At 46.9% G+C, this 18,950-nt stretch overlaps 1 protein-coding gene across 16 annotated transcripts in view; it reads right to left on the bottom strand.

Annotated features, from left to right (window-relative positions):
- DYSF (dysferlin) overlaps positions 1 to 18,950 on the bottom strand; it is a 406,918-nt gene that overhangs the window by 73,119 nt on the left and 314,849 nt on the right. For 12 of the 16 annotated variants that reach the window (XM_075573113.1, XM_075573169.1, XM_075573215.1 and 9 more), the window contains 2 exons: positions 13,902 to 13,964; positions 5,802 to 5,900 (listed from right to left, as the gene is read on the bottom strand). In XM_075573113.1, the coding sequence (XP_075429228.1) occupies positions 5,802 to 5,900; positions 13,902 to 13,964 (162 nt within the window). The remainder of the gene's footprint in view (positions 1 to 5,801; positions 5,901 to 13,901; positions 13,965 to 18,950) is intronic. The other 4 variants (XM_075573223.1, XM_075573195.1, XM_075573204.1 and 1 more) reach the window with 1 other exon arrangement.

The raw sequence follows: 18,950 nt of genomic DNA, 5'->3' as shown, positions 1-18,950 counted from the left end.
TAGTGTGTGTGTCTACGTGTACGTGTGTGTACGTGTGTGTGTGTGTGTACGTGTGTGTGTGTGTGTACGTGTGTGTGTGTATGTGTGTGTGTGTCTACGTGTGTGTGTTTGTGTATACGTGTGTGTGTTTGTGTCTACGTGTGTGTGTTTGTGTATACGTGTGTGTGTGTATACGTGTGTGTGTATACACATGTGTGTGTGTACACGTGTGTGTGTGTACAATGTGTGTGTGTGTACACATGTGTGTGTATACACATGTTGTGTGTGTATACACATGTGTGTGTGTGTATACACGTGTGTGTGTGTGTATACATGTGTGTGTGTGTATACATGTGTGTGTGTATACATGTGTGTGTGTATACATGTGTGTGTATACATGTGTGTGTGTATACATTATATATATGTATACCTGTGTGTATACGTGTGTGAGTGTATACGTGTGTGTGTATGTGTACATGTGTGTGTGTGTATGTCTCCATGTGTGTGTGTGTATGTCTCCATGTGTGTGTGTGTGTATGTCTCCATGTGTGTGTGTACGTGTACATGTGTGTGAGTATACGTGTACATGTGTGTGTGTGTGTACGTGTCTACGTGTACATGTGTGTGTGTGTGTACGTGTCTACGTGTACATGTGTGTGTGTGTGTGTGTGTACGTGTACATGTGTGTGTCTACGTGTACGTGTGTGTGTGTCTACGTGCGTGTGTGTACGTGTGTGTGTGTGTGTACGTGTGTGTCTACGTGTGTGTCTGTGTGTGTGTGTCTACGTGTGTGTGTGTGTGTACGTGTGTGTCTACGTGTGTGTGTCGTGTGTGTGTTGTGTATACGTGTGTGTGTTTGTGTCTACGTGTGTGTGTTTGTGTATACGTGTGTGTGTGTATACGTGTGTGTGTGTGTGTGTGTCTACGTCTGTGTGTGTGTGTGTGTGTCTACGTGTGTGTGTGTGTGTGTGTCTACGTGTGTGTGTGTCTGTGTCCCTGTGTGTCCTTTGGCCCGTGACTCCGCCTCAGGAGGGGGGGGGGTGGGGAGGAGGGGGGGGGGGGAAGGGGAGGTGGGGGGGAGGTGGTGGGAAGGGGGGGATGGGGGGGAGGTGGTGGGAAGGGGGGGAGTTGGGAAGGGGGGTGGGGGAGGTGGGTGGAGGTGGTGAGGAGGTGCTGGGAGGTTGTAAGGGGGGAGTGAAGGGAAGGTGAAGGGGGGGTGAAGGTGGGAGTGGAGGGGAGGTGAAGGGTGGGGGTGGAGGGAGGAGGTGAAGGGTGGGGGTGGAGGGGAGGTGAAGGGTGGGGGTGGAGGGGAGGTGAAGGGGGGGGTGGAGGGGAGGTGAAGGGTGGGGGTGGAGGGGAGGTGAAGGGTGGGGGTGGAGGGGAGGTGAAGGGGGGGGTGGAGGGGAGGTGAAGGGGGGGGGGGGTGAAGGGGGGGTGGAGGGGAGGTGAAGGGGGGGTGGGGGGGGGTGGGAAGGAGGGGGGTGGGGGGAAGGGGAGGTGGGGGGAAGGGGAGGTGGGGGGGAGGTGGTGGGAAGGGGGGGGGTGGGGGGGAGGTGGTGGGGAGTTGGGAAGGGGGTGGGGGAGGTGGTTGGAGGTGGTGAGGATGTGGTGGGAGGTTGTAAGGGGGGAGTGAAGGAAGGTGAAGGGGGGGTGAAGGTGGGGGTGGAGGGGAGGTGAAGGGTGGGGGTGGAGGGGAGGTGAAGGGGGGGGTGGAGGGGAGGTGAAGGGGGGGGTGGAGGGGAGGTGAAGGGTGGGGGTGGAGGGGAGGTGAAGGGTGGGGGTGGAGGGGAGGTGAAGGGGGGGGGGTGGAGGGGAGGTGAAGGGGGGGGTGGAGGGGAGGTGAAGGGGGGGGGGTGGAGGGGAGGTGAAGGGGGGGGTGGAGGGGAGGTGAAGGGGGGGGTGGAGGGGAGGTGAAGGGGGGGGGTGGAGGGGAGGTGAAGGGGGGTGAAGGGGAGGTGAAGGGGGGGTGGAGGGGAGGTGAAGGGGGGGGTGGAGGGGAGGTGAAGGGGGGTGGAGGGGAGGTGAAGGGGAGGTGGGGGGTGAAGGGGAGGTGGGGGGGGTGAAGGGGAGGTGGGGGGGGGGTGAAGGGGAGGTGAAGGGGGGTGGAGGGGGGGTGGAGGGGAGGTGAAGGGGGGGTGGAGGGAGGTGGAAGGGAAGGGAAGTGGAGTGAGGGGAGGTGAGGGGTGGGTGAGGGGAGGTGAGGTGAAGGGGGGTGAGGGGAGGTTAAGGGGGGTGAGGGGAGGTGAAGGGGGGTGAGGGGAGGTGAAGGGGGGTGAGGGGAGGTGAAGGCCGCTCCCTCACCCGTCCGGCCGCTCACTCATACGTCCGGCAGCTCCCTCCCTCACCCGTCCGGCCGCTCCCACGTGTATCTGAGGCGGGAGGCAGCTTGTTGTGGCCGCTCCCCCGCTGTGTCCCGGGCGCTCGCTCGCTCCGCTGACTGTAGCGGCGCCGGGGGGGGGGGGGGTGGAGGGGAGGTGATTTGAAGGGGGGTGAGGGGTGGGTGAAGGCCGCTCACTCACCCGTCCGGCCGCTCCCACGTGGAACTGAGGCAGGAGGCAGCTTGTTGTTGCCGCTCCCCCGCTGTGTCCCGGGCACTCGCTCCTCCGCTGACTGTAGCGGCGCCGGGGGGGGGGTTTGAAAGCGTGGGAGACACGGGGAGAGGAGGAGGTGCGCGCTGGTGTGGAGGCTGATTTCGGGGAGGAAGAGGCGGAGGCGGGTATGTGAGCCCCCCCCCCCCGGGTTATACATGCTGCTAATGTACACCCCCCCCCTACTGTGTGTGTGTGTGTGTGTGTGTGTGTGTGTGTGTGTCCCTGTGTGTGTGTTTGTGTGTGTCCCTGTGTGTGTGTTTGTGTCCCTGTGTGTCCTTTGGGCCGTCACTCCGCCTCAGGCCAATGAGAGGTGTGTGGGGGCGGCCCAAGGGACCAATGAGATTTCCCCTAGGGACACCGGACATCCAGCAGGCAGGCTGGCATGCATGCATGCAGGCATACAGTGCTTTCACTAATATAGTATAAGATATATATATATATATATATATATATATACAGTGTTCGACAAACCTATACATTTGCTCGCCCCGGGCGAGTGGATTTAACATCGTGGCGAGCTCCTATTGGCCCAAGCAGCACACGTGTGGTACTAGGTGGCAAGTAGATTTTTTTTGTCCGGCGAGTAGATTTTTGGGTGATTTGTCGACCACTGTCTATATATATAGAATCCAATGCACAGCCGGCACACCATATGCAAGTAAATAAGTTTTGGTGCTTATCCCATAAAGCAATAACATACCATACGATACCGGTTGCAACACGACATCAAGGGACAGCACGCAGGTAAGCACCACCTTGAGAAAGGTTCCACTGGGGGACCGAAACGTCGGTTTTTGTGTCTTCTATCAAATATAGAACATTTTTTATTTACTTACCTGCGTGCTGTCCCTTGATGTCGTGTATGTAAAAGCGGGACATTTCTGGGGCTGAAGATGTATTCAATAATTGCATATAGTGCATCATTTGTCCCCTGAATTGCATTGTGCAACTTGCACTTTATTTCATATAACCCAATAATAGAATGAAAGCTATTCACGGCAGGATTTTCCCAGTGTTGTATCCTTGACCGATTGTATGTTGCCTGTATGTCTCTGTGAAGTGAAGAACACGCAGTTGGCATTATATAATATAGATAATAATACGAGGCGCAGCGTAGAAAAATCCAGTTAGCTTCTGGCTATGTAATAGTTGCATTGCAGGGGGTTCTCAACTCCAGTCCTCGAGACCCCCCAAACAGGTCAGGTTTTAAGCATATCCCAGCTTCAGCACAGGTCGCTCAATCTGTCCTAGCTTCAGCACAGGTGGCTCAATCAGTGGCTAAGTCTTTGACAATATCCTGAGATAATATCCTTACGACCTGACCTGTTGGTGGCCCTCCCTAACTGGCGTGGAGCCCCCCTCTTGTATTCTATGATTTTCCTGGGTTTGTGTGCTTGGCTTCGACGCTTTCCTCCTCGCAGTTGTGCCTCAGTGCACTTTACTTTTTGTTCTGCTTGAAGAAGACATGACTGCTATTTTTCCGAGCCGGGTCTCTGCGTGCGCAGGAAGCCAAGAAAACCAAGCTGCGTTTCCAGAGAATGGGATGCGCTCCGCCAGTGAGTGGTCTCCAGCAGTAGCCATAAAGCAATTATCAAGTTCTAGATTCCAACGGCCTCTACTGGGGCCAAAGCAAATTATGGCACAGCACAGCCTCTACAGGTTTTTCTCATTTACTGTGATCTCTGGAAGACTCCCCCACCCTGCTCTCTCTCACGAAGAATTCTCCTTAGTATCCACAATATGAAGGCATTTTGATTGTATATTGAAGCATAACCATGTATGTATAATCTTTATTTATATAGCACCATCTACTTTATGTACATAGCGCGTCACAGCAGTAATCCATGGGACATAGTGATATAGAACATAGCGGGAATAAGCGCTTGAGACATAAAAGTAACAGTGGGAAAACGTGAACCCTGCCCCGAAGAGCTTACAATCGAAGCTTTTTCCATTGCAGTGGCACATCTATGCTATGTTAAAAGGAGGTTACTGGTCTTTGCAGTGGGAGGTACCATATCGCCAGCTTGGAAACTGGTATATCAAGAAACAGCATGATGGCTAATGGGCGTTAAGGCAACTCACTACATCTGGGTCAAATGGGACAGCGCCCTGATATCATGGCAACCTTCCCTAATGTCACCCAGAACAATCACACGCTAATGGAAACGGCATTTTATCCTCGCTGTGTTAAACCCTTTACCGAAATCCATAAACATTACACACGCATCCCAAGCTGAAATCTTTACATGTCTAAGCCATATAAATACTTGTAATGTATCGTTCTTAGTGTCACTTCACCCTGACCATATTGTTGTCCACATTTTGGAACCAATATAGATGCCCTGATATATCACCACTCCCTATTCTCATAGAAGGATTTATTTATTACAAGTAAGAGGAAACTGATGAGGAATTTGTCCAGGTTACTCGCTGGTTATAAAATGTCCTGTGACTGCCACATGCCTAACCACTGGTGTTCAAGTCACACCAAACATGAGATCCAGGAGCACCGTCGCTGTCAACACAACGTACAGGTGCGCCGACGAGTATTCTAAAACTTGCCTTAGAAAATCTGGGGCTATAACCAACAAGACCCAGGTACATACTGGGTACATGCTGGGTACATGCTGGGTACATGCTGGGTACATGCTGGGTACATGCTGCAACATTTCAGTGACATTTCTGCAGAGACTAATGGCCCATCAGATTAACACAGCAGGGGTTCCTGGCAGTCCCAAGTCAGTTTGAATGGGACTGCCAGGGACCCCCGCTGTGTTAATCCGATGGGCCATTAGTCTGTCTGCAGAAATGTCACTGAAATGTTGCAGCATGTACCCAGCATGTACCCAGCATGTACCCGGGTCTTGTTGGTGATTGCCCCCGATTTATTTTAGAATACTCGTCGGCACTACAGTAGGGAAGGAAGCTAGGAACGAATGGTTCATGAACCTGGGTGCTCCTGGGACATGCAAAGTGCAATGGAAGCGAATAAAGCACAACGGAACTTAGACTAGGTAAGGAGAGTGGACATAAAGCAGGCCGAGGTGAGACCCCTATTTCGGACGGAATTATACATTGCTTCGCTCTGCTTATGACAAAATTGACACATTTACGTGTAACCGCAATATATAATGTAGCAACTGGTACTGTACATGTCTTTTCTTCTCACGAATGTTATCATACCCATGTAATCCAGTCACGGTTATGTCAGGTGAGAAGACATGTTACCTGGAGGGTATCAAAGCCTTTCTCCAGGTAGTTCCCACATTTCTCCTTCTCTCCCACTGACGCGTAGAACTTGCTCCACCAGTCAATGAACTCTTCCTCCTGTCGGCGGAAAAAGATCAAATGTATCAAACGGCAGGACATGTGCTGTACAATCTTACAACACAACACCACAATATACTCCACTTGGGAGGTACACACAGATGTAGCAGGACTTATTATCTTCGGTACCGGAGCAAGCAGTGCGACCGTGGCTGCCCTAGCACCGGAGAATTGTCGCTGTGGATCCGGAAGCACGGACCCCACAGCAGCAATGACGCAGCGGCGCCATCTCCAGAGCCGCGACATTTTGCTTGATCAGCTCTAGAGACAGTAAATTCTACATTTGTAGCTGCAAGTTAAAGCCAATGTGTTGATTACTAGGGTATCAAGCTATTTATGTACATGCTCTAAAGCACGGGTGCTCCACTCCAGTCCTCAACAACCCCCAAATGGTCAGGCTTTAAGGATATTCCAGCTTCAGCACAGGTGGCTCAATCAGTGAGCCACCTTTGCTGAAGCTGGGATATCCTTAAAACCTGACCTGTTGGTGGCCCTTGAGGACTGAGTTGAGCACCCGTGCCCTAAAGAATTAATGCAATCTTTGCTCAAACCAGAGCGCCGTGTTATTTAATGTTTTTTCTGACAACTACTGCGTATTCATAAATACTGGGCAAAAATAATATTGTTTTGGGTGACTAATGCATGAAGCACAAACTTGAGTGGTCTTGAAAGCGTCCATATTTTGATTTAATCCATATCAATTCTACTTCATTGTTGTGTATTGACACTTTTTTTTCCTACTGACTCACACAGTATTCCCTTTATACTATACCTGTCAGAATAGACATGTATCCATCCAAATGATACATGCAAGGTCAGAATAGCCATTGCCACCCACATGTTGTCTAACGTGAGAGAACTGCTACGACTACGTATTCACCTAACTAGATAAGCTGATGTACGCGTTGCTGGAATTTGACCTATAATTAATTGCATGCATATGTCACTCCATCCTAGCAGGGCCAAATGTTTAGACGTCTGAGCAGTGACAACTCAACGCCTCTTAATGACATATGAAACTTTAATCCCGGCTCGGATCTTTAATACTTCATGAAATATATTAGAAACTGTACTTTTTTTTGTTGTTGTTGGAAGCAGTGTTTATGTTTCAAATCAAATAGTATTTTTCCAGTATTTAAATGGTCAGAATATGTTCTGAATGAAATACTTACCCGGCATAAACTCCTGCCTTTCTAAAGCAACAAGACCCCTGGCCTGAGCAGCTCTTTGCCACTTTCTGAACTGGGAGGCTTGTCCGAGCACGCCTGCCTCCCTCTGCCACCCTCTGCCTCCCTCTGCCTTCCTCTGCCTTCCTCTGCCTTCCTCTGCCTTCCTCTGCCACCCTCTGCCACCCTCTGCCTTCCTCTGCCTCCCTCTGCCTCCCTCATTCTCTCAGAATGTACTGTACTCAGTGTAAGAATAGTTTATTAGGTCGTCTTACAGAGGTTTGGGAAGTTCAAACAGAGATAGTGGGAACATCAGTGTACCACACGCCAGGATGAATATGTACATCACAGTCTCTGAGAAGGTTACAAAGACATTTAGCAAACACTTTGCCAGCAGCCATGTTTCTTGTCCCAGTTCAGAAGCAGACGAAGCCCCACTTTTTGGGCGCCGTGGCAGGCGCGCTCTCGTTTACTGGATTGCCAGGTTTGTTGCACCTTCCTAAACTCATTTTCCTTTCGTTTCGACCTGTCACGAAAGTGACACTATTTACATAACGTTGTAAGAGGAGGATGCTGCGATGAAACAGAATGAAATCGTTCCGACATCGGATTCTCTGGCCTTTTTCATGAAGCTGCCAGACTGCTGAGCGACTTCAATGGCAGTTTTCCTGCAGCCTCGCTGCCATCGGCAGCTTAATAAATACATTCCTTCAAATCAAAGTACAGCAAATAAAAATACCATGTGTGGGCACATTCACATCTCAGACAGGTCTGCACCCCCTGCTCTTCCCCATTATCTCATACAGTGCTTCCACTGCAGCAAGGGATTCTGGGTAATGACCTGCAAATAAGCACTCACAGTGCCACAATTTACTTCTTGCCCATTTTAACATGGATCCTATATGCTTATGCCTGCCGCATTACCCAGCTTTTGCAGCACAGCTGGGGTTAAAGACGTGCACGTCCAGTAATTGTAATTTTTATTTGCTGTACACTGAACGGTGAAGGGTTTTTGTCCCTTTTTTTAAACTCCCCATCACTTGCTTTGTGTCTAGTTTAAATCAAGGCACATTTAAGGGAAAACTCAAGCAGAGGAGGAGGCCCTTTCACCCTGCGACTGGGTGAGTTAATGGTGCATATTATCAAGGCTGCGAGACCGCGTTTCCGCGCCAGATCGCACAGGACGGCAAACTCGGAGCTTTGAGAATAGACCCCCCAAGGCCTCGAAGTTTATTGTTCCAACCGTGCCCCTCGAGCGCCAGTTTGGGGTGATGGTGGCGTTATCCGATGCACTATTAATATATATATTAAAAAAGTGATATTTGAAGGAACCCTGAGAAAAATATGTAACAGCGAGTGAATACATATTTATCTTTGTGATGACACAAAAGCCCGAGCACGACAGAGCGTAAAAGCATAAAAACGATACTGGTTCATCACCACCAAACAAAGGTTTGGAATCAGCGCTCTAAGGGGTGTAGTCTAAACCAGGGGCGTCCAACTCCAGTCCTCAAGAGCTACCAACAGGCCACGTTTTCGGGATATCCCTGCTTCAGCATAGGTGGCTCAATCAGTGGCTCTGCTGAAGCTGGGACTGATAGTGCCACCTATGCTGAAGCTGCGACTGAATGAGCCACCTGTGCTGAAGCTGGGACTGTTTGAGCCACCTGTCCTGAAGCAGAGATATCCTGAAAACCTGACCTGTTGGTAGCTCTTGAGGACTGGAGTTGGCCGCCCCTGGTCGAAATCAACGCAATAACCCAGACAACTTGTCCATAGTCCCAGAAGCATTACTATTAAGGCGTCACCTACAGCTCTCTGGCAGTTTTAAATTAAGCAGGAGAAGGGCGCCTTTCACGTATTTGGTAAGGATCCTGCAGCTATTTCACCCGGCAGTAATTTTAACATGTCGGCACCGAGAAACGGGAGATTGAGCTCTGGATCCGTGAAACATTCCTGCAAATAATGGATTTCTATTTTAGTAATCCACAGAATTCCATCACGCTGACCTCATGGAGAAAATCTAATAGAGGCTTATTGGATTTCTTGCTCGAGCCAGCCATACGGGCTTTAAATTAGCCTCCTGAATAGACATTGTTTTTAATGTGAGTTTACCATCAATTACATTTCAGCTTTGCGCTGTTTCCTTTCAACATCCTCCTCCCAGTGATATACAATACACAAGCCACAGTCAGCACTCATGGCAGTTGTATGACATTCCACAGTCCATGAGTTAGAGAGCGAGCGGTCACCTCATCTGTTCACTTACCCACAGCATCTTCTGCAGCCACAGAGACAGGAGAAGCTGGTTAGGTCATTATTACAGTTTGTCATATCTTTTGCACTTGGATATCGTAGCATATACATTAAAAAACGCAGAGGAACGCATACAATTTGGGTCACCGATAGACAATTTGCTGCCACGCGGGGAGATCAAGCAGCAATGTATTGTTGATTGGAATACAGGCTTGTCGGAGTACAGTTATATGAAATAGAGATTGGCTGGTTGCCTGTATTTTCTGCTGAATTTAACATCCATTTCTTTACCCATGGGAAATCTACAGGTAAACAGTCAGCAGAGTTGATGTGAGTACCAATCGTGAATGAGTCTGACCTACAGAAACGAAGCAAACGCAGCACCTGTGGAAGTGAAGGGGTTACAAACAGGAGTGCCAACTTCAGTCCCCAAGAGCTACCACCAGGTCCATATTTAATATGCTGTGACTCTAACCAGTGATAGGGAACAGTGCAGTGCTATTCACTTGAATACAGACAGGATGGGCAGAGAGCCACACACCGCATTGAATATGACTCTGAATGGACCCAACACCTCTCCACCACCACCAAACAAGGAAGCTAATAAAAGGAAGCCCTAACAAATAATAATTATAATGAAACAGTGGGGGGGGGGGGGGTTAGAGATGAAGAATCAAACAATAGTGGTCTCCAATAGTGGTGAGATTTCCGCAGACTCAGGCCTCAAATAGTGTGACCTGTTTGTTTCTAAATGCTTCAAAATACATGGTGCGCCGTCTTCTTCATTCATGACCAGCAAGTGGTATTTTGAATATGTGGCATTGTGGTAGCACGGCCAAAAATATGTGTTTTAATCAATAAAGCCTCTTCTTCAAGAGCTCTTCCATAAGTGTCACATTCAATGTGTGTTTGAGTACTGAGTACACTAAAATAACCTAAGCGTGAAAAATTCCTTGGCCTTGCGTATTCCCCCTGGACCTTACTATAACAAGCTGATAAGAGTAATGCGCTCGTATGAAGAACACACGAGGGGTATCAGGAGTCTCCTTTCACTTTTGGCTCGCAAAGTTGTGTTATCTTCTAAGGATGCGGGAATGCTTTCCAAGGTGGGACAGTCACTGCCAATAAGTGAATTGGTCGAGGTATTTATTGCAGAATATGAGTTTGCCAGTAACCCATCCCGATCCGTGGGGTGGGGTGGAGGGAACGACATTGTGTTTGCAGGTACTGGAGGAATCACTTCTCATATCGTTTTTATGATGATGTCCTCACTAACCCATTGGCGCCCAAGAGGGCAGAAGAAAATCGTCTATATGATGGAGCCAACTGGGATTTAAAAGGGTCAGTTGTGTATACTAGGGGTTCTCAATTATAGTTCTCACGACCGTCTCTTCCCCCCCCCCCCCCAACAGGTCAGGTTTTAACGATATCCGTCCTTCAGCCCCGGTGGCTCAATCAGTGGCTCAGTCAAAGACTGCACCACCTGTGCTGACGCAGGGATATCCTGAAAATCTGACCTGTTGGGAGGTCTTGAAGACTGGAATTGAGAACCACTGATGGACAATATTATGATTTTTCTTGCATTAAGTTGACATTTATTTGGGGTGAGATTGCACCCCGGTGATGGCTGTAAGAATATACAGATATTAGAAAGACTCACTGGGACCGCAACTGCCCCGTCTCCGTAGGAATCTCGGTGGGGGGTCCTGATCCGTAAGAATGGACCTCGCCCACCGCTACAGTAAGTCTCGCCACATCTCAAGCGGCTAGGAATGTAAAACCTCTTAGATGTAAGGCAATGTGCTGTATATTAGGTATAACGGGGAGTATTGGTTTCTTAAGCCATTTATCTTGCTTCACTCTTTCAGCTTCACACGTGCTTGTCAAACCCTGCAAACAGTGACGTCCCAGGATTCTCCAGCACGGAGCAGGACACGTGGTAATGATCCGACGCTGCTCCGGCGCCGCGTCTTGCGACAAAGAGGCTGCGAAGCATCTGTTATTTTGAGCACACGATCCAGGACACGTTCATTAGGAGTGACAGACGCCACACGAGCCTGTGAGAGGTACCGATCTGCCGGCTTCGCTTTAAAGTCATTGGTGCACATTGAAGGTGACCAGGAAAGCAGAGCCCGCGCCTGGATATCACACGTGTTTTATAGGCGTATTAAATTGGTGTCAGGACTCTGGGAATGCCGGGAACAAAAGAAACAGCCAGGCAGCCAGTTTATATGCTTATAAAAAAAGGATACATGACGCGAAGAACCACATGGAAAAGGAACACTGATCACACAGCCGTGTTAAAGGAGAAATCCAAGCAATATCCTACATGTGTGTTTTAAATAAACCAGTCCTGTTGTATTAGATAACACTGACTACCTTTGTTTATTTTAAATTCAACTCAATGCCATTTTTAATCAGTTTTAATATACCGAGCACCCTGTGATTTCTATAGCAGGCTTTAGCCCACCTCCCCAGCAGTGCAAGATCTTTGTAACACTTTCCTGTTTGTGATCATTTGTTGCCAATGTTCCCAGCCGTTTGAGCTGCAAACTGTAACAATAGTTAATGTTACCTTAGTAATATAAGAATACATTGTAGCTGCTGAGTGATACTGACTGAAGAATTGACTTGAAACTGAAAGTCAACCATTTAGTGAACCCTGGGAAGCGGGATTTTGCTGATTGATCGCGGGAGAACGAATCGATCGGCAGCTTAGGTTTTCAATAAAGGTCATCAAAGGCTGCGTATATATTAAAACAGAATAGGATTTGTATTTGTGTTTACGCTGCTTAGATTCCCTCTCTAACTCTCCAGCGCTAGATGGGGTTACCTGCACATAATGTATTTATGCCCAATGTACAACTTGATTTGTATCATCGCCAACAGTGTAGCCAGCACTTTACACAATGGCCATATAAGGAAAATAAAGTACAACCAATGGGGATAGGAGCAGTAAGTAAATGACAACATAAGGCAAAGGGAGGCCCTGTCCCCAAGAGCTGACACTCTAAGTGATAAAGCTGACACAATAGGAGTAATAGTGCATTTAGTAACAGCGTGAGGGTGAGTGTATCTGGGGTCAGTAGTATAAGCGTCAGTGTGAGGGGTCAGTAGTGTGAGCGTGAGTGTGAGAGAATCTGGGGTCAGTAGTATAAGTGTGAGTGGTGAGCAGTATAAGTGTGAGTGTGAGCGTGAGCGTATATGGGGTCAGTAGTATAAGCATGAGTGTGAGTGGCCAGTAGTATACGTGTGAGCATGAGTGTCAGGGGTCAGTAGTATAAGTGTGAGTGTATCTGGGGTCAGTAGTATAAGTGTGTGAGTGGTCAGTAGTATACACGTGAGTGTGAGGGGTCAGTAGTGTAAGCGTGAGTGTGAGGGGTCAATAGTATAAGTGTGAGTGTGAGGGGTCAGTAGTATACGCATGAGTGTGAGCATGAGGGGTCAGTAGTATAAGCGTGAGTGGTCAGTAGTATACGCGTTAGTGTGATGGTCAGTAGTATAAGCGTGAGTGTATCTGGGGTCAGTAGTATACGCGTGAGCATGAGCGTGAGTGGTCAGTAGTATAAGCATGAGTGTGTGTGAGCATATCTGGGGTCAGTAGTATAAGCGCACAGTAGATCATTTCATTAGATTAAATCATTTTTGAAAGAAGCCTGCGACATGTTTAGTATTAATATAAATTAAGACGTGGGAGACGTTTTAGTTCCTTCTGTTGTATCTTGCTCGTTTTGCTGCATATTAGGTATCCTACTCACAGGGTCCACAGCTGGTTCTCAAATAAGGGTAGTGAGATATTAAATCCGAGTATATTACCATCGTTATGAAGGAAACAGGGTAGAAAAGTACAATACTCGCCTCCCTGAGTCTCCACTGCAAAATCAGAACGTTCCACCTTTCACAATATAGCACAGTACTTACACGTGCCCACTTTCACAAGGCATCAGTCACCGAGACTTAATACATTACACCTACTACTGCAGGCGCGGCCATCTCCAGTCCTCAAGGGCCATCAACAGGTCAGGTTTCAGGATATCCCTGCTTCAGCACAGCTGGCTCAATCAGTGGCTCAGTCGCTGAGCCACTGATTGAGCTACCAGTGCTGAAGCTGGCACTGATCGAGCCACCTCTGCTAAAGCTGGGGCTGATTGAGCCACCTGTGCTAAAAGCAGGGATATCCTGAAAACCTGACCTGTTGGTGGCCGTTGAGGACTGGACTTTGCCATCCCACTGTCATGAGTTCACTTTGGTCCCAAGTACAGTAGGGCTGCAACATGAAAGAGTGAATCTATTGCCTACAGTATCTGCACTGCTATTACTTCATCGATTTAACATGAAACCATTAAGATTCAACAACTTATTTGACAGAAATCCAAACCACGAGTATTCTGAAGCTATTAAAGTTATAGCTGAAGCTATAAGTATTCTGAAGCTTAGTTAAATCGTCTTTCTTTTTTTTAACCTCAGACGCAATTTTTTGTGGAATCTGTGGTCTCAGTCTCCTGGAAATTTTATCGTGTTTGTTGCATGAAAAGCAGGAACAATACAGCATGTAAGACAGAAATAAAAGCATACATACATGGAGGCTGCACCGTGAGGATGACATGTTAATTATGGCTGAGCTGGTCATACCGTCTGCAAGCTACAAAATTAAAAGGACTGGTTAGAAACAGGGTTAGATATCCACCGTACAACAAGCACGGAAAATCCATTCACGTTAAAAGCACAATGCATTAAGGTGACAGATAACTCACCAAGCACAAGAAAAGAGTTACCATCAAAGGAAATACCAGTGGTTGGATAGCTAGGAACAGGGGGAGGAGTTTACCATGAAAAACGCGTGGGGTTTTAATGAAGAAACAAGAAAGAGGGTGATCGAAAGAATGCATCGGTGTGTTGCAAAGGACCTGGACCACTCATCCCGGAAGACTTTAGTGCTCGTCCCTGAAAGGTTACAAAATACACTCCAGGCAGATCTCGGCTGCAGTCCATAGCTCTTCTATTATTTCAGTTTCCCAGCATATCAGCGCTCTAGGTCTAATTATGTATGTTCATTGATGAACCGATCTAATGTTTCCTGCAGGTGTAAGTATGGTTGTCCCCATGATGGCCCAAAGGTGAAATCCTTCGCTAAGCGATACCAGGAGTGATTCCATGGCAGACTTTTCCTTTGGAACCACCGGGCACATCAGATTGTGTGACTTGACAATGTATTTGCACACAAGTGAATTCACTTAAATTGCATATTGTATGAATAATATGTTAGTTGGTTGCCATAAAAACCTAGTCTGGCTCAGGGCAATGAAGAGATGTTTTAGACGTTTACACAATGACGGGAGGAGTTGTAAGAAGAGGCAGTTGACATTTTCTTACTGTGCACCTCCCGCCTGGAATAGCCTACCCGAGACTCTCAAATCCGCCACCAGGCTAAGTAATTTCAGCTGTCTCACATTTTAATCTGGTCTGTAGCTGTTACATACCCCAATAACATATACTATCTCTAACTGTCCATGAAATGTCTTTATACATAATGTATAACCCTGTTCATTTAATGTAACAATGTATTGTTGTCATAACTGTGCCCAGGACATACTGGAAAACGAGAGGTAACTCTTAATATATTAGTTCCTGGTAAAACATTTTTATAAATGCATTTCTAAAAAAAAAAAAATATACAGAAATAAAATGGTTCAATATCAGTACCATAATATGTCACTTTTCCCACATGAACAATGCATGTAGATTCCGCTGATATAACAATACCCCAACTAAAAAAAGCAAATGCACTAAACTTAGTATACATTTTTACATTTGACAGTGTTTGCCAGAATATTTCTTCTGTCTGTAGGTATATACCATTCACAGTCTGCCTGATATATCGACTAATCCCAGCGTTCTACTGTGACAGGAGATGATCCGTTCATCTCTCATTATATGTTTTAACATTTGATGTCTTCAGGATTAAATTACAAAACGAAATGTTATCTTTAGTAACGTAATGTAAACTTCTGTTCCTTTCATAAGCACTCGTTTAAAGATTGCCAGTCAGACATAACGTGACGCAGAGCATTACTTCAAAATGGTGCATGTCTACATAGTGCAGGAGACGCGTCAACAATGATTAAATCCAAAGTTTACATAAACATTAATGTGAAGAAATACTCAGGAACACGCTAGATACAATATTTTTTAGGGGATCTACTATAGTTAAGATGGATAGTTTCCAACCTTTTTTTGGTTAAGGAACCCTATAATTATATTGTGAAATTCTGCAGAACCTCAAACCTCTCCAATAGTCAGTCTGATATCAGATCATTGTAAGTAACCCCAACCCTCTCTAATTGCGCATCTGAGATCAGATGCATTGTAAGGAACCCCAACCCTCTCTAATAGTGCGTCTGAGATCAGATGCATTGTAAGGAACCCCAACCCTCTCTAATAGCGCGTCTTGTAGAAAATCATTACAAAGGATAGAGGAGAGTAAGTGTAACAACCATTGTTTTTAATAAGCTATAGCTAAGGAATACACCGTATATATACATACAGTATGTGGGCAATACAAATAAACAGGCTTCACTGTTCTCTCTGGTGTAACACACATGATTATACTGTGATATTCTGTGTCAACACTGTCATTGATTCCAACAGAAACTCGTTGACAGTCTGTGTTACATTGGGATATGTTGTGTTATCAGTGGGAACAACGCAACGTACTGTGTGTATAAACACATACACCGAATGATGATACATTACAAGGTTAAAAGCCCCAGAGAAAGAAGAAGGTGCCACAAAGTATCTGCTCACAAGAGCTTATAATTGATTCTTTCAATAGTTGACTCTTGATTTACTGTTCCCAGTGACTGGAGTTACTGGCCTTTCTTCTTACAAGTGATAATTGGATGCGGTCACCCAATGTTTTGGCCAAGAACACCAGTTAGACTTTTTCATTGCTTAACGAATTCCATTGCCAGGAAGTTTAACTTTTATGGGTAAAGCAATCCCGCCACGCTGGTGCCATCCCCGTGTGTTTGCCCTGGCTGATAAATCTGCTCACGGCCTGCCAAATGTTTCAATATCTCCCTGTTCCACACATGACCGAGCACAAGTTCAGGGGGATATGTTACAGAGCCCAGGCAGCTGCTGTGTGGGCTTTGGTAAACCACTGGTGGGACGAGAGGTAAACAGAAGGGACTCCTTGGAATAGATACTTTGAAGAGTCGCTTGTACTGTTGGTGTGGAGCATTTTTAGTTGAGTCATGTGCATGGAGAAATAAGAGAGCTGCTTTAATCCTGGAAAACAAAACCATTCAGACGCTTGATTTAATAAAACTTAAGAATAAATAAGCCACGGGCTATGGTATCAGGATAACTGCACTGCACAATGATCTACTAACATCTACTCTGTCGTGGCAGAATACAATCAAGTACAGGAGGTCTTGTTGATCATTCATACCCCACCAGAAGATCACAATGCAACTGAGAGTTAAATAAATCTGACTCAGACTCTCTCAGCTATATTCATAGACATAAAATGTGCATCCACAAAGAGTGGAATCAACTTACTACTATACATAGAAAATCCCTGGCTAACGGCACCATATGTATCAACGCAACAATCCTACTGCTCTCAATGGGGATTTTTTGTTCCACCCTTGATATATGCAGAATCGCCTGGAGTATTGAAAGGAGATACGATACAGTAAAGGACCTCGATATGTACACCCGGAAGAGGAGACAGGAGGAGGGCATGGTAGAAAGTTCCACAGGGACAGCAGGAGGGAGGCATTTTTAAGATTATAAGAAACATAAGGAAAAAGCATTTACCGACTAAGGGCTTCATTGATGAAGCATTGAAGTTGACGATTGTGGGAAACTGCTGTAGCCCCCTTAATTGGGACTGCTTGGTATTGTTCCCCTAAGAGGTCAATTATCCCCTAATGGGCTAAAATATTTGGGAGTCACCTATGCCTCTTCTATATATAATGTCACCAGGGGGGAGGGCGAAATCATAATAGAGAAAGTATAAATAGTTCCACCCTCTCCTCCGCTGCCAGTTCTTTGCTACAGTAGTTCTAAAGTTCTGTTCCAAAGTTTTCAGTTCAGTTGTGTGACGCCGATATACTGTATCTGGCTGGAGAGGCCCAAGCCATGGACCTCAATGCAGTAACCTAAGATGAGCTTGAGTGTAGAGATGTAGGAAGCTACTGTGGGACTAACAAGTTCTAGTGAAAATGGGGTTACAGTCTCTGCAGCAGGAGGGGATAGTAGAGAATATGAACAGAAGAGGCGGGGAACAAGGTATGCCCCAGAGAAAAGTTCCTAAGGGAAAGTAAGCTGGGACACCCTGCCCACGTCTACTACACTTTCCTCTCACAAGTATAGAGCCCCCTCTGGTAGAGGCCGTGGGGATTCTCCAGAAGGAGACGTTGAAACTTGTTTTATGGACTATTATTGTACAATAATGAGTTTTGCTGTTTCATAAAAGTGTCTAGCGCCCTGATTCTTGGAAGTCCTTCACTGCTCGCTGTCCTGCTCCTGGAAGAACCCGAGGTTGAAGCAATCCTGCCCCATAGAGAATACCCAGTGACTGACTGCAGAACACATATTCCTACAATAGTGTAGCCCCTGGGCCTGGGAGGGAGTACACTGCCATGGACTGAAATTCTATATGAATACGGCAATGAATGTCTTGGATCTTTCAGAGAATATAATTTTGCTCAGGGTGCCACTTCAGATATATGATACATCTCATTATAATCTGTGCACCATGCAACTCCTCCCCAACTCCACCCACTGGCTCTGCCCAAGGTGCAAACTGGGGCAGAGACGTAGAATGTGATACATATCATTATAATCTGTGCACCATGTAACTCCCCCCCCCCCCCCAACTCCTCCTACTGACTCTCCCAAAGGTGCAAGCTGGGACAGAGACGCAGAATGTGATACATCGCATTATAACGTTTGCACCGTGTAACTCCTCGACAACTTCTCCTACTGACTCTCCCCAAGGTGCAAGCTGGGACAGAGACGCAGAATGTGATACATATCATTATAATCTGTGCCCCATGTAACTCCCCCCAACTCCTCCTACTGACTCTCCCAAAGGTGCAAGCTGGGACAGAGACGCAGAATGTGATACATCGCATTATAACGTTTGCACCGTGTAACTCCTCGACAACTCCTCCTACTGACTCTCCCCAAGGTGCAAGCTGGGGCAGAGACGCAGAATGTGATACATCTCATTATAATCTGTGCACCATGTAACTCCCCCAACTCCCCCTACTGACTCTACCCAAGGTGCAAGCTGGTACAGAGACGCAGAATGTGATACATCTCATTATAATCTGTGCACCATGTAACTCCTCCCCAACTCCTCCTACTGACTCTCCCCAAGGTGCAAGCTGGGACAGAGACGCAGCATGTTATACATATCCTTTTAATCTGTACCCCATGTAACTCCCCAAACTCCCCCTACTGACTCTCCCCAAGGTGCAAGCTGGGATAAAGAGGCAGAATGTGATACATCTCATTATAATCTGTGCCCCATGTAACTCCTCCCCATCTCCTCCTACTGACTCTCCCCAAGGTGCAAGCTGGTAAAGAGACGCAGAATGTGATACATCTCATT

Source organism: Ascaphus truei, chromosome 1, assembly GCF_040206685.1.
Source record: "Ascaphus truei isolate aAscTru1 chromosome 1, aAscTru1.hap1, whole genome shotgun sequence".
Lineage (NCBI taxonomy): Eukaryota > Metazoa > Chordata > Amphibia > Anura > Ascaphidae > Ascaphus > Ascaphus truei.
The sequence above is the reverse complement of the archived record's forward strand: the minus strand, read 5'-3'. Positions and strand labels throughout refer to the sequence as shown.